Source organism: Drosophila persimilis, unplaced genomic scaffold, assembly GCF_003286085.1.
Source record: "Drosophila persimilis strain 14011-0111.01,24,50 unplaced genomic scaffold, DperRS2 tig00000000-arrow-pilon, whole genome shotgun sequence".
NCBI classification, from domain to species: domain Eukaryota; kingdom Metazoa; phylum Arthropoda; class Insecta; order Diptera; family Drosophilidae; genus Drosophila; species Drosophila persimilis.
In genome coordinates, this window is record NW_020825288.1 from 22188637 (window position 1) to 22204429 (window position 15793).

Sequence of the window (15793 nt, forward strand, 5' to 3'; positions counted from 1 at the left end):
AAAAAAATGAAATTGTATAACACAATAACCTACAAAGAGGACAATTTAGAAAATCTCAGAGAGAAAATGGTATCTATCATCGAAGAAGACCATGCCAATATAAATTTACAGTTACCGTTCAGAACGGATATAAAAGGAGAGATTAACACTGAACACGATAGACCGGTATATGGCAAGCAGTATCCATACGCTTATTCGGTTAACGATTTCGTTAATAACGAAATAAGTAAAATGTTAGATGAAGGTATAATCAGACCTAGTAAAAGCCCATATAATTCACCGGTAATAGTAGTACCAAAGAAGGGAGTAAATGAGGACGGAACTCCTAAGCATAGATTAGTAATAGACTTTAAGAAACTTAATGAAAACACTATACCGGATAGATACCCTATGCAAGATCCTTCAGTAATCCTTGCCAATTTAGGTAAAGCAAAATATTTCTCGGCCATTGACTTAGAGTCAGGTTTCTATCAGATTTTAATGAGGGAATCAGATATTGAAAAAACATCTTTTTCCATAAATAACGGCAAATATGAATTTCTAAGAATGCCTATGGGATTGACGAACGCTCCCAGAATTTTCCAAAGGGCAATGGACGATATACTTAGAGAACAAGTTGGGAAAACTTGTCACGTTTATATGGACGATATAATAATATTTTCAAAAACTATAGAACAACATTATAAAGATCTAATTCATATAATTCAGATATTGCAAAACGCTAACATGAAAATTTCACTTGAAAAGTCTAAATTCTTTCAATTGGAAACCAAATTTCTGGGATACATTGTTTCCCAAAATATCATTAAAACAGATCCAGACAAAATCTCCACAATACAAAACTATCCAATTCCTAAAAATATCAGAGAGCTACGTAGCTTCTTAGGACTAACAGGGTATTACAGAAAATTTGTCCGAAATTATGCCACAATTGCCAAACCTTTAACAAAATATCTGAGCGGAGTAAATGGGAAAGTTTCACGAAGGGCATCCAAGAAAGCATTAATACAGCTGGATGAACCAGCAATTGGAGCATTTAATAATTTAAAGGACAGTTTAATAGCACATATTGAATTAGTACAACCAGATTACAATAAAAAATTCACATTAACCATAGATGCATCGGACATAGCAATAGGTGCAGTTTTGTCGCAAGATGGGAATCCCATAACATTTATTTCTAAAACTTTAAGTAAAACCGAGCAATTATATGCTACTAATAAAAAAGAATTATTAGCTATTGTATGGGCATTAAAAAATTTGCGAAATTATTTATACGGAGTGAGTGGAATTGAAATACATACAGATCACCAACCTTTGTCCTTTGCAATGTCGCAAAAAAATCCAAATGTTGAAATGAAACGTTGGTATTACTTCATAGAAAGTTTCACACCAAAAATCATTTATAAGCCAGGCTCAACTAACGTAGTAGCGGACGCGTTATCTCGGATTAAAATAAATCATATGACAGATAGTGATGTCGACCAGACAGAATCAGAATCAGACATAAATACTCAGCATTCAGCAGAGAGTAGTTTCGAAAACGTCATTCAAGAGACTAGCAAGCCTCTAAACCAATTTAAACAGCAGCTACTATTAGCGCAAGGGAGATTCACAGTTCATGAGTTAGTAAGAGTTTATGAAAATACCCGACATATTATTGAATTTGATACGGTTGACAATCTGCTAATCATTTTAAAAGAATTTATTCAGCCTCACTTAACCACAGGAATACACTGCACTTTAGAAGATTTATACCTTATCCAAAATAAGCTAAAGGAAAACTTCATAAATAAATTTCTCTTCACGAGAAAGTTCCTTCAAGATGTAGTAAATTCAGAAGATAAAGCTATAATTGTAGAAGAAACACATTGCAGAGCCCATAGAGGACTAGACGAAAATTACAAACAAATAACTAAGCTGTATTATTGGCCAAACCTGCACAAAAAATTAAAAGAATATATAAAAAATTGTGAGATCTGTAACAAAAACAAATATCAGAGACACCCTGTAAAAATTCCAATTGGGGAAGCTCCCATTCCAGCAAAAGAAGGAGATCAATTACACTTAGACATATACTATGCCCAAAACCTAACATTCATAACTTGTATAGATTCTTATTCCAAATACTTGGTGGTCAAGGAAATTCAAAGTAAACTAAACATTGAAAATAAGGTAATGGAAATTTTACAACACTTTCCGCTAGCAACATCATTAATGACTGACAACGAACCAAGCTTTACTTCAGCACAATTTAGATCATTCATACAAAGAAGTAACTTAACTATTTATTATGCTGATCCCAGACACAGCACCTCAAATGGTCAGGTAGAAAGGGTACATTCCACACTAACAGAAATAGCGCGGTGCATCAAGGATGAACTAAATCTAACAGATTATTCAGAAATAATAATAAGGGCGGCACTGAAATATAACCTGACGATACATTCAACGACCAATCAAATGCCATATGACATATTGTATAACAAAATAGAACACAAACATAATCCAATATTACTTAAGGAAGCTCAGACCAAAATGCTTAAGATACATAACAAAGATAGAAGAGAAAAAGATTATAAAATAGGAGAAGTAGTCTATGAAAAGAAATTCGGGGAAAGAAATAAACTTCAATCCCGATACAAAAAGCAGGTAGTTAAGGAAAATCGACCGAATAAAATTATAATCAACAATAGAAACAGAATTATACATAAAGATAACATCAAATATTAAATATTTTTTCCAGAAAATGTATGCGAATATACTAATACTGACTTTTGTTATATTGACGACTGCGGAAGTAATTGACTATACGCATAGTGACTATCTATTGCTCAAAGACGACAGAGACGTTTACACTTATGAAACATACGCTGAACTTTTCCATATTACTAATTTGAGTTTTTATAGAGAGATAATTGATAAAGAATCCAAATATGTCAACAAATCAATTAATTCAGACGATGAGTGGGAAATATCAATGGACTTAAGTCTATTAAAATTAATGATTTCAGAATTAGTTCCAAAACGGAAAGAAAGGGGAATAAATGAATTAGGTACCATTTGGAAATGGATAGCAGGCAGCCCTGATCATGACGACTTTTTGAAAATACAAAATAAAGTAAATGAATTAACTGAAATAATAATAAACAATTTGTAATAAATTCCAAATTTTTCAAAGAAATTGAATTGCTATCAAATTCATTAAAGAATGTCATCTTCAATGAAGAAACGATACTGAGAAAGCATCGTTTAAAATTAATAACTTTTGACCTACTAAATTTAGTTGATACCATAACCCTCTTAAAAGTAAAAATTTTCAATACAAAAATTTTAAATAAAAACGAAATAGAGGACATTTATAAGCATGAAAAACATAATGTTGAACTGTCTGATCTGTTGGACATTGCAACGGTTAAAATAATTCGAAATGCAGATTTAATAATCATTTACATAAAATATCCTCAAATTAAAGATATTTGCAAGTTTTACCATGCAAGAGCCATCTCACAAAATGATGGAATGTTAGTTATAAGTGAAAAAGTTTGTGAATGTAAGGAGAAATACTATTTAATGAATAATTTTAAAAGTGAAACTTTTAACAATTACGCACAAATAAATTTAAAGAGTACCTGTTTCACCAATTTACTTAATGGCTTTAAAGCCAACTGCACTAAAAAAAGGGAAAAAAACAAAGAAATAGACATCATTCAGGATGGTGCCATATTAGTTTCAGGCAAAAATATCGTAGACAATACTACTTTGTTAGGATCGTATCTCCTTATATTCAACAACACAATTGTAATAAATAATATAACCCACATAAATGATAAGGGTAAAATTCTAAAATATATATCGCATCATAGATATAGCGATTTTGAATTAGTCGATTATATACAATCGAATGATAAGCAATTTTCTTTTGATAATGTTAATATTTTAAATCCCCTTATAACATTAGGTAATACGGCCTTACCATTAACAACATTATTTTTAATCATTTTGATATTGTTAATGTTATTTTACTTCGGCTATAAATTAACCAAATTTGTACTTATTAAATCAATAAGAATACCGTCAGAAGAAATAGTGGAAAGCAACATTCAAATACTGTCAGAAGAAATTAGAGCTCTATCAGAACTTCAAAATGTATCGGGACGAAACATTTAAGAATGGGGGGAGTTAACGTACCCAATTCCATTGAGCTCTTATACGAGTTGTAAACAATCTTTGGCTTTCCAAAACGAAAACAATTTCAATCTTGGGCCTCCGCCTAATTGATTTCTAAGATGTACAATCTCAAGCGCCCCCGCCGCAATCCCAATCTTTGACACTCGCCTAAATGGAAAACCAATGTTTGCCCACACCCGGCTTCTCATAAACAATCTCACTCCCGGCTTTCTGCAGATCCTGCACTTTAGGCCTTTTACAGTTCTCTCTTTGGATGACGAAATCCAATACTCGGGATGGCGAAATCAATTGAAATGTTTATAGAAAAATGATTCCCGAAAGGGATCAACGATGCAAAGATCAGAAAGTTCAAATCAGTCTTGATCCAGCAGCGACACCGCAAAGTCTAGCTAAATATTAAGATCGCGCAATCCCTTGGCCCGGAATTCCTTTGTGACCCTCTACTTAAATCTATATCAGTGAAGTTCGAAGTAAAATAAAAACTTTTTAAAAACACAATCCGCTACCGCAGTTGTTTAATTTGCATTTGCATTCAAATGTTCTTTTGACTTTGTTTATCGAATAGAAATTTGTATTGAGAATTCGTTACCCTTAAACAAACTTTCATTTAAACTTGAACTTGACTTTGAGTACAATACGATTGCAGTTTCTTGAACCAAACAAAAAAAGAACTGCAACAAAAAAATAAAAAGAGAAACAATTAACACTATTGAGGAATTGGGAAATACCTGGCAAAGGTTTTTCCGATTTCGCCAATCATTGAGTTCACTTTTACTTTTCTGGCACACTGTTTTGGCTAATTACTCGGCCGAGTTGTCCAACTTTTAGTTGCACTATTTTTAATTCAATTCAAATGGGTTTTCCTTTGATGTGTTCTTGAAGGACACACACGATTTGGCTGGGATAAATGGGATGCCCTAAAAGGAAATTAAATTGTGATATTAAAGAGACATTTCTTAATTGTCTACAATTTAAAATAAATAAAATATAAAAAAAAGTCATGTTTGAATAGAAATATCTTAATTTTCCTTAAATTAAGAATAATATTAATTATTGCTGATATATACTTATTATTGTCATTCATGTCACTTATTAATGTAATTCAACAAGGTTCTACTTTAAAAAGAATAAACATAACTTCAACGGTAAGATCAAAAATAGATCAATGTATCCAGAGATCCTTGCTTACTTCGATTTAAGTTCTTTGAATACCGAGTATCTTGGTGTCGAGACACGTGTGCTACTCACACGTTCCGTCTTAATAAATACCAAACATTTTAATTAATTTTACACCTCCTGCAATCAGCCCATACTCGTGTACCTATTTCAAACCAAGCGAACACCTAGAAAAAAATATTCATAAATAAAATAAATTTTTCTCTGTGGTCACTTGAGAAATGAGGTCAATAATGAAGCTAATTATTTAGTGGGGCACACATGCAAAATACAATTTGCTTGCCATAGAATTACTCTTATAGTACGTATATAACCAAACAGAATTACACACAATTCAATTATAAATTACATCTGGGGGTGAAAGATATTTAGCTGTCACAGTCAGACACGACACGGACTGACTGAATGAAATTCCAACTATAATTTATCTACATTTTATTACTCTCACACTTGCTCTCTAATAAATCCCCCAAAAGCCCAATGTGAAGGACAATCGTATATGGCTTTGTCAAATGAAACGAAACGCAAACTGAACAAAAAGAGCAAATTGTAAGAGCTCTACAATGTCAATGCGGCGGACGAATAATTTGCTTTGGTTTGCCACCACAGAACACAACAAAAGTACAAAATCATCTACAAATATACATTTTGAGTCATAGCAGATTATCAAACAAACAAAACAAAAAATATACAATTATTGGCAAAACCCTGATTATGAGCATTTTGTCTGTATGTGCCGACAAAAACACTTTTAAAATACACACTCTGAAAGTTTTGATATTTGCGGATTTACTTGTTTGATGAACAGGTGATGAACAGAACGCCCCACCTTAGCCTTGCCAAATGATTTAAGCTTAACGAAAAATGATTTATATAGGAAGCGGTATTTCATTTTTCATATAATGTGTCTAACAAATTTAAAAATATTATATTTTCCCCCATTGCAATGGGAATCAAACACCTTTGAGAGCTCATATTTAATTACCAATAAAACAAAAAATTGCATGCCCTTAGTTTTCCATCTAAGCCAACTACATCTCTATATTAAAATTTATAGTTTCTCTTTATCTTGGGACTCGTAAATACAGCATAATGTTTTTTTAATGTCACACATAATTCCTCAAAAGCTCTCTTTAATATCTCCATCTCTATCTCTCACTCTACGATTATGCCGTTTAGAATACAATACTGGTATACGTTTATATACACATACATATGCCCCCTATTCAGACCACTACCACATAGTTTCCAAGCGAGTCTATATATATAGATATACATATATATGTACAGATATGTAGATGTTTAACCTTAACACATAGCAGACACCTTCAAATGAATTTTCTCTGAATATAAAAATAAATATTGTATGTACACATACATATACGCGATATCTGTTTGGATATATGCTCTCTCCTCTCGCATGATCTGTGTGCGTTCTGCAACCCGAAATCTGTATCTATATGGTCTATGGTCAGGCTAGGGTCTGATCGGCTCTGCTCCCCAGCCGACAAACGGCCCACGCAAATGAACTTGAAAATTAATTGTTCCCCCCGCAATTGCAGAGGAAGAGACTGGGGAAGTGGATACATAACCAGCCAAAATGCTATATACCTGCGTTCTCTCAATGCCTTCCATAATTTATTTGGCTTTCGAATACAAATTTTGTTTATAATTTCATTAAAATGTAATGCCAGACGAACAAAGATTTTTCTTCTAGCTGGAAAATGGAAAATTATATTATCTCAGTCTCAGCTGAGCTCTCCATCCCTCTTTCGAATATTTCTACAGAATTTTCCTGTACCAATTTGATTCTCCCAAATCCCAAGGACACAAGGGTCAATGCATTTCAAAAGAAACCTATTTATATGGAAATTGCACAGATCTAACCTTGAATCTGGTCACAAAATGTACGCAGATGATGGATTGATGTTGATGATGCCATTAAAAACTGGCAAAATAGGCAAATGCTTTTCACGTTTATACCAATTTGTTTTGATTCTATGTAGAACATTGTGGCTGACAATTTGAGTCAAAAGTTCTTCGCTCTAAAAATATTTCTGGGATATACACATTGAAAAGCCATTAACAGTTAGTAAATGAACCGGTCTGTGGCCAGCCCCTAGGGGATCTGAATCTGAAAGGAAGTCATGCGTTTATCAATAGTCTGCTGACGTCACTGAAAACACAAATTGTACATCCTGTTTATTATTTTTGACTTTAAAAGTATACAAATTGATATATCCACACATACTCGTACGAATGTATCCCACTTTGCATTCCATTCATGAAACAGAGAAAACGTATAGAAAGGGGAGAGGGCCTGCTTTTACCAACCCCAACCCAAAACAAATATGTAATAAAAAATATATATACAATATATCTATATTATTACTCAAGTCAGTCCACGGATGACAGCACCAGTGTGGACAATGTTTTGATATGTTTGGGACAAGTGTTTCGCTAGATAATATTTCTCTTTTTTTTTGCTGGGGGTGTCTACTGGCCAATGTTCAGATCTTGGAAGGTCGAAACTTTCAGTTTCATTTATTTTTTAGACTGAATTTCTTCTACTATATTCATTTGGTACAATTTTTTAGCTTGTTCGTTGTCTTGTACTTTGTGTTCTGTATTTCTTGCTCAGCTCTCTTTTATAGTTCACACATGATTGCGTTTTATAAATATTGTTGAGCATAGCCATCTACAAATATTCGAGTATATCACAAAGATTTATCTACGTATGTATTTATCTGAAAGATAGAAAATAGAAAGACCACAAGAAAAACACAAAACATTTATATTGGGATCATAGCAAAATAGATTCGTGAAAGCTGACGTCAAGACATCCCGGTTTCTTTGTTGATATGAAATCCTATATTTAATTAAATTTTGTGGATCAAAACAAGGGAAATAGATCTAGTTTCTTTAAAAGCAATACAAATTGAAATTGCATGAAGGCGAGAAACCACATAAGTTCGATGCTGCGAATGTTATCTCTGATAGCTCTGCCTTTTAATCCTTTACTTCAAAATAAATCCTCCATTTTACATTAGTCCTTTTTTACATTAGTTATGTAGTGGCACTTATCTAAAACAAAAAAGCTACTAATCCTTAAAATATTTCAAAGAATGTCATTTATGTCATTTATTAGTAAATGACATAACATTTGTTGTTATAGTAATTGTAATTGGACTTTACTATAGTCCCAACAGATGCAAGCCCACTACAATCATCACCATATCGTATACCATAAAAGACTTTAAGCTAAGCATTAAATTACACTAAACCGCACGCTAACCTTAAGAAAAATCACAATAAATTTACATTTGTGACAATCAGACCACAACGTCTGCCATTTTTGCTCAACCCAAAGGTCGGTAGCAGCAGAAATTTAAATAAATGGCCTGATATGCATAAATTTATGATTTCATACCCGATTTGCCATCTTGGAATTTATGTGCGAATGGATAATGGGGACGATGCTCAAAGCGCATGAAATGACTTTTGTGACAAAACAAGTGGCAGTAAACCATAAGCCAGAAGGAGAATCCCTGAATAGATTACCACCTCAACCTCATCTCATCTCGCATGTCAAAACGTATTTGGATTCTGTGTGCCATCGCCTATTTGTAATTTGGATGCAATTGTTAGTTGGTTAGTGGGTTATGTGGGAATCCACATCATCCCCAAGAGCGAGAGTGTGGATAAATTCCCAAACGAGTGGAGTCGAGTGCATGACTCAATTTACAGTTGACAAATTGACTTGGTTGGCAATCGAGACGAACATATGCGGATTGCACTTCATTCAGAGCGAAGCCATGGCAAAAGGAAACATATGCTACCAAATGCTATTCATTTGCAACGTGCCGTAAAACCTCAAGGAGTCGCAGAGGAGTGGCAGTGAAGAGAATCTTCTCAAATGCAATTTATTCTTAGAACCCATGGCCGACGAACGAGCCTCCGAGTCAGAGCCAGGTGCATCTCTTTGAATGCAATTCAATTAGCCCAGATTCAGAGCGAGAGCCCGGGTAAATAAATAGCAATTGTCTGTGCCGCCTTAATTGTCGGCCATGTACGAGTACAACTCAATTGGACTTGGCTAAATTAACAGCACAGCCACTTGGGCCGCAGGCAATTACATAGCTCCTCCAGTCTCGGCCCCAAGGATAATGAACTCTCTCTCGTTGCTTGGGTTTCTTTTGCTGCTCCATGAAAATAATATAAGTTAATGTTTTAATGGCTTTATGGTCAATGTTGCCTGATACTTGCCAACTGCAACAAGGCAGGGTGAAAGCGCTACATGTCACATGATGTACCATATATGTACATACATATAATGTAATTATTGCCACTAATTGAAAGTACTTTATGGCTTATTGGTTTGCGTGTAGCGGCTAATTTATTGAGGTTTCTTCACACTCGGCTGTGGAATTTGAAAGGGCAAGTAAGACGCATGAAGACTCAGCAAGGCTCGAAACCGAGAGAATTATAATTTCATTAGCTCCTAAATAGGGTTGACGACTTTTCATATTATAAAGCTGTAGGAATGCATATTTTGCAATGCGAATGCAATTTTACAAGGACGGAAATGCCAAATGGGCTCCAAAGCAAAACAAAAGTAGGACGAAAGATAGACCTGGAGTTCCTTAAATTTTTCAAAATAAAAAATAAAAGAAGATTACATTCTCGTTGGAGCTGAAAATGCTTCCAGTGCTTCATACATTCAAACATCACTTTAATATTTCACTTCCACCTTAAAGTTCGAAAAAACTGAAGGCAAAAAGTAATTCAGCTCCTAAGTTAAACACCCATTTAAAGTTTTCCCTTGCAAAATTATATAATTTATTTATATTCACGCTCGTCACTGATTTTTTTAGTAATTTTTATAAATAATCCAGATCCAGTTTTTAACGTGCTTTTCTTTCAAATTTACAAATAAATCCATTCTTGTAATTATAAGTCTTTTCAAAAATTAATAGCCTACGGAATGATTTCGTTTTCGCTGATGTGTAATTATCTTTTCTGGCACTTCATCTCTGCAAATGCCAGCAAATTTATACCCTAAACGTGCGGCCATTCCATCTCCCTGCCAGCAGGTCTTCTCCACCATTGACCCTGGCAATTGTTGGCCCAAAAACCAGCAAAGAGGCGTTGAAAGCCACTGCGAGACATTTGGCTAAGGGGATGGAGAAGATTCGCATCGTTGACACGAAAAATCAACAAAAAGACGGGGCAAAACGACTGGCGACTGGAGGCGCCGAATGTCTGCTGCAAAGAAACCACATCAACAATCAATTTTCAAATGATTTGGGCCTCCAAGTGGACACACACAGAAATTGCACAGTTGTGCGGACAGACCAGAGCCCACTGGGCGTATGTGTAATGAAGATACACTCGGTGGAAATTCGGATATATGTACATCAATTCTATTCAAAAGTATGGCAAGTCATAAAGAAAAGCTATAAAAAACGCAGAGAGGGCCGCCTAATATCGGTTGGGAATGTGTGTCAGGGATATTGGAAGAACATTTATATTGAGGGAATATTAAAGTAGTTTTCTACATTACCAATTAAGTTCCAAGCAGTCAAAGTGCCAATCAATTAATACCAATTCCCAATTAACAGGTCCCGCAATCAATGTCAGCCAAGTGAAGCCTAAGGAAGCCAATTCCCCAGTGCCAACATGTACGGTCTGCTATTGGAGAATCTCTCCGAATACATCAAGTCTGTCTATGGCGAGGAGAAATGGGAGGACATCAGGCGGCAGGCGGGCATCGATTCGCCCTCGTTCAGCGTCCATCAAGTGTATCCCGAGAATCTACTCCAGAAATTGGCCAAAAAGGCTCAACAAGTGGGTCTACAAAAAACCATCTCTTTTTTGATAATTTCTTTACTCCAAATAAACATATTTCTATCTCAGGTTCTGGGTGTCTCCGAGCGCGAATTCATGGACCAAATGGGCGTTTATTTTGTGGGCTTTGTAGGTCAGTATGGCTATGATCGGGTCCTATCCGTTTTGGGTCGTCACATGCGTGACTTCCTCAATGGTTTAGACAACCTGCATGAGTACCTGAAGTTCTCGTACCCCCGGATGCGGGCACCCAGTTTCATCTGTGAGAACGAGACCAAGCAGGGCCTGACACTGCATTATCGCTCGAAGAGACGTGGCTTTGTCTACTACACAATGGGCCAGATACGGGAGGTGGCTAGGTACTTCTACCACAAGGAAATGCACATTGAATTGGTGCGCGAGGAGATCCTCTTCGATACGGTGCATGTAACCTTTCAGCTGACCTTTGATAATCGGGCCTTTACTTTGGCCTCGCTCGCCATGACCCGCGAGGAGAAACACTTGCCCATCAGTGCTCATGTGCTCTTCGAGATCTTTCCCTTTTGCATTGTTTTTGGGTAAGCATCTTGTAGTAAGCACTATATTTTGCATATTATGATGCTTTCTTCCCCCTTTCAGTGCTGATATGGTAGTACGCAGCATTGGTAACTCTTTAATGGTCATATTACCCGAGCTGTTGGGCAAGAAAATCACGGCCTGGTTCGATTTGGTACGCCCGCTGATTGCATTTAAATTTCAAACTGTAAGTAAGATCTGTAAGATCACAATATTTGATTGTATCCCTAATAACCCATTAAAAACATCTATTTTCTTCACAGATACTCAATCGCACCAATAACATATTCGAATTGGTCACCGTGGATCCGGTTACGGAGCGTATGGATGCCCAAAATGATGATTTGCTCTTACACGATGATGGCAGTGAACCGGAGAAGTCATTGAGGTTGAAAGGTAACATAAGATTCATTTAAAGGCCCTCAAAATCTATCAATATTTTTGATTCACAGGTCAAATGGTCTACATGGAAAACTGGCGTATGATCATGTTCTTGGGCACACCCGTCATGCCGGATCTGACCTCTTTGATAACCACTGGTCTCTATATCAACGATCTGTCTATGCATGACTTTAGCAGAGATCTCATGTTGGCGGGCACTCAACAGTCGGTGGAACTGAAATTGGCCTTGGATCAAGAGCAGCAAAAGTCCAAGAAACTGGAAGAATCCATGCGATTGGTAAGGTCAACAAGGAGCAAGTTTCTGGGGAGACCTACATTTATATACCTTTTGTATTTTCCAGTTGGATGAGGAAATGCGGCGTACAGACGAGTTGCTGTATCAGATGATACCCAAACAGGTGGCAGATCGTCTCAGACGTGGCGAGAACCCCATAGATACCTGTGAGGTGAGTAGTGAGATTACTTCAACTAGAGTATCGTATAATAATATCTCCCCAAAATGTATGCAGATGTTTGATAGCGTCTCCATACTCTTCTCGGATATTGTAACCTTCACCGAGATCTGCAGTCGCATCACACCCATGGAAGTGGTGTCCATGCTGAATGCCATGTACTCGATTTTCGATAAGCTGACGGAACGGAATTCGGTCTACAAGGTGGAGACGATCGGCGATGCCTATATGGTGGTGGCTGGGGCACCCGACAAGGATGCCAATCATGCGGAGAGAGTCTGTGATATGGCCTTGGACATGGTGGATGCCATAACCGATCTGAAGGATCCCTCAACCGGTCAGCACTTGCGGATACGTAAGTGGAATCCCATTATATAGAACTATGCTTCAATCTCCTTGTCTATCTATTCTCTGTCAGGTGTGGGTGTTCACTCTGGTGCCGTTGTGGCTGGAATCGTGGGTCTAAAGATGCCTCGCTATTGCCTTTTTGGCGACACTGTGAACACCGCCTCGCGCATGGAGTCCACCAGCATTGCCATGAAGGTGCACATATCCGAGTCGACGAAAATCCTAATCGGCCCCAGCTATAAGATCCTCGAGCGCGGCGAGATCGATGTCAAGGGCAAAGGCACTATGGCCACCTACTGGCTGGAGGAGCGTGAGAATCGACTTCCTCTGCAGTTGACCACTGGCATGCTGATGCATCCGATGTCCTCGGGTCCCGCGAGGGCCATAATGCCGGCTCCATCTAAGCCAGTGACTCCCATGGTGCCCCCTCTACCTGCTCCAGTTCCAGCAGTTGCTGCTGCCTCGCCAGTAGAGCATGCCAGCATGTCCGGTGTGGTCCTGACAGCCACGAATACCATAGCGGCAGCGGCGCACCTGACACATCATCATCCGCCAGCAGCTGGAGGTGTGGCGGGAGGGCCGACAGGTGGAGGAGGAGCTGCACCGGCACAGGGAGACGATCGCAGTAGCCGCATCTACTCGCCGGTGACCTTTAAGGATGTGGCACGCCGAAGCATCGCCAACTCGCCCGTGCGGCACAGCTGCGGGTATTCCTATACCGATCAGGAGAAGCGACGCGATTCCCGATCCAACTCCACTGGCCATGTCTTTATGCGTTCCCCCTCCGATATTTTCGGCTCGCTTATTCTAGACACCGAGGAGTTCCTCGAGGATTTGCAGATGTCGCGCGGTTCACTGGTCAACAGCAACAACCATCCGCCTCCTTGCGGCTTCAGTCCCACGCCGCCCTTCCGCATCGGCAGTGCCCCGCCCAAACCGCGGCCCAGCAATCCGGACAAGTTCACGCCCGAGGAGCTGGCCGCCATGGATCAGCTGACGCCACCATCGACGGCTCCGGCCCGGGAGACGGCCACGTGCAGCAGTGCCAGCCTCAAGGGCGCCACCTCGAACGCCTCGTTGGACCGGGAGAAGACCGCATACAAGCTCAAGTAAGTCCTGGGATATCAAGATCAGCTCTCCAGCTCCACTTTTGAATAGGAAAATCACGTTCTCCAACAGCGCTAGTCTGGAGGCTCCTTCTCCGCCAGCCATGTCTGCTGTGGTCTGCCCGATGCGATCCAAGTCTCCACCGATGGCAGTGGCCACTGCTCCCCCAGTGGTGCCAGTCCAGGCCAGCACAAGCCATGGCAGTCGACCAGAGTCAAAGTGTTCGGTGTCATCCATTTCGCTTCACTCGCCGCCCCCGCATCGCGCCCAATCAGCGCCAGCAAGGTCATTTCCAGTCTGTAAAGTCTGAGCAAACATCAGCTAACCCTTTGATATTTTAGACCCCATTCCATGTCGAAGGCGGCGCGAAAGGCATTTCTGGCAGCCAAGCAAACCAAAGCCATGGAGAAGCTGGACAAGATGATCGAAGAGGTGCATGAGGTGGAGTCCCAGTCGACTGTAAAGGCGGCCAACATGCGGTTGGCCATCTTTGGACATGATGGTGGAGGAGGAGGTGGGGATCTGGCCGCTGGTGGTTGTCCTTTGTTCCTGCCTCCGCCGCCACAGCCCCAGCAGCGACTGATGGCTAGCTCTTTATCAGATTCGAGTATTTGTAATCATGGGTGAGTAGGGGGACAAATCACAGCCAGATTGAATACAGTAAAGTGATGCTCGAGACCGATGCCTGAACCCGGTTCTCTTTCCCAGCCAAAGACAACCATTTTATTATTGTATTATTTGTAAACTTGGCTAATACTCAACTCTTTCCACAGGCACAGTCATGCACCCAGCTGCCATCATGCACTGGAGCCAAAGATGAGCAACAGTCAGAGTTTCCAGCACAGTCCCCGAGGCGGGATCACCCATCAGTGCTGCAGTGGGTTCGGTCATGGCAATGGCAGACACTCGCATCGCATGCACTCGAATGCCTGTAGGATTCTGTAGAGGAACTGGAGTGCCGGAGTCCACCTTCACATTCATATCATGTATACTATTCTGATTCCGATTCTTCTCAATGTTCTCCGCGCGTGCTTTGTGGTCCAGTGATGAATAGTCGGCAATTATTAGAGTTTAGTTAGTTGTTGATACTCATAGAATATAGTAGGATATACCAGATGTACCTATATGTACCCCATACTCCCACGTTAGCTAGTCAAACAGGGCTTTAACACTTGGCAGATCGATGTCTACATACGCTAAAGAAACTGTATAAATTGTTATAGTACATATATGGAATATCTAACTAAATGTTGATCAAAAGATTTAAAATTTCTTGACACCTCAAATATGACAATACCACAAGGAACACACACAAAATAAATACAACATTTTCGAGTATGTCAGAAGATGAACAAAATATTGTAACCTAAGGCTTTTTCACGCATTATCATGATACCACCTGAGGCAAGGTTTGCTCCAACAAAAATATATTATATTCTATATATATATGAATGTATAATATATATGTACCATAAAACTCTATATATTTACTATATATATATTTTTAGTAGTTACATGTTTAAGGAGTAGTTTTTATGTGTACACCGCCTATTAAATAAATGTCTCCGAAATCCTATAGAACTTTTTATTTTCCATACGTTTTCAGAGGAGGTCCGACAGTTTCTGTGGTGCATTTGTATTCTATGATATAGAACAAAACATTTGCTACGAATTCTACTGATTGATAGGGTAAATTAATAGAAGTAATGAGAGAA

The 15793-nt window shown here is 38.6% G+C and overlaps 1 protein-coding gene and 1 long non-coding RNA gene across 2 annotated transcripts in view; one reads left to right on the top strand and one right to left on the bottom strand.

The window, feature by feature from the left end:
* LOC6591639 (soluble guanylate cyclase 88E) overlaps positions 1-15540 on the top strand; it is a 48027-nt gene extending 32487 nt beyond the window's left edge. The window contains exons 2-12 of the mRNA XM_002017094.2: positions 10989-11214; positions 11284-11771; positions 11833-11956; positions 12033-12165; positions 12222-12448; positions 12513-12617; positions 12681-12978; positions 13042-14080; positions 14130-14363; positions 14420-14701; positions 14852-15540. Of these exons, the coding sequence (XP_002017130.1) occupies positions 11047-11214; positions 11284-11771; positions 11833-11956; positions 12033-12165; positions 12222-12448; positions 12513-12617; positions 12681-12978; positions 13042-14080; positions 14130-14363; positions 14420-14701; positions 14852-15023 (3270 nt within the window). The 5' untranslated portion in view covers positions 10989-11046 and the 3' untranslated portion in view covers positions 15024-15540. The remainder of the gene's footprint in view (positions 1-10988; positions 11215-11283; positions 11772-11832; positions 11957-12032; positions 12166-12221; positions 12449-12512; positions 12618-12680; positions 12979-13041; positions 14081-14129; positions 14364-14419; positions 14702-14851) is intronic.
* On the bottom strand, positions 4810-5733 carry LOC113564937. Its single transcript, XR_003408390.1, has 3 exons — positions 5717-5733; positions 4920-5108; positions 4810-4862 (listed from the first exon to the last, which is right to left on the bottom strand). It is a non-coding gene; the product is annotated as an uncharacterized LOC113564937 (long non-coding RNA).
* Positions 15541-15793: the final 253 nt, after the last annotated feature.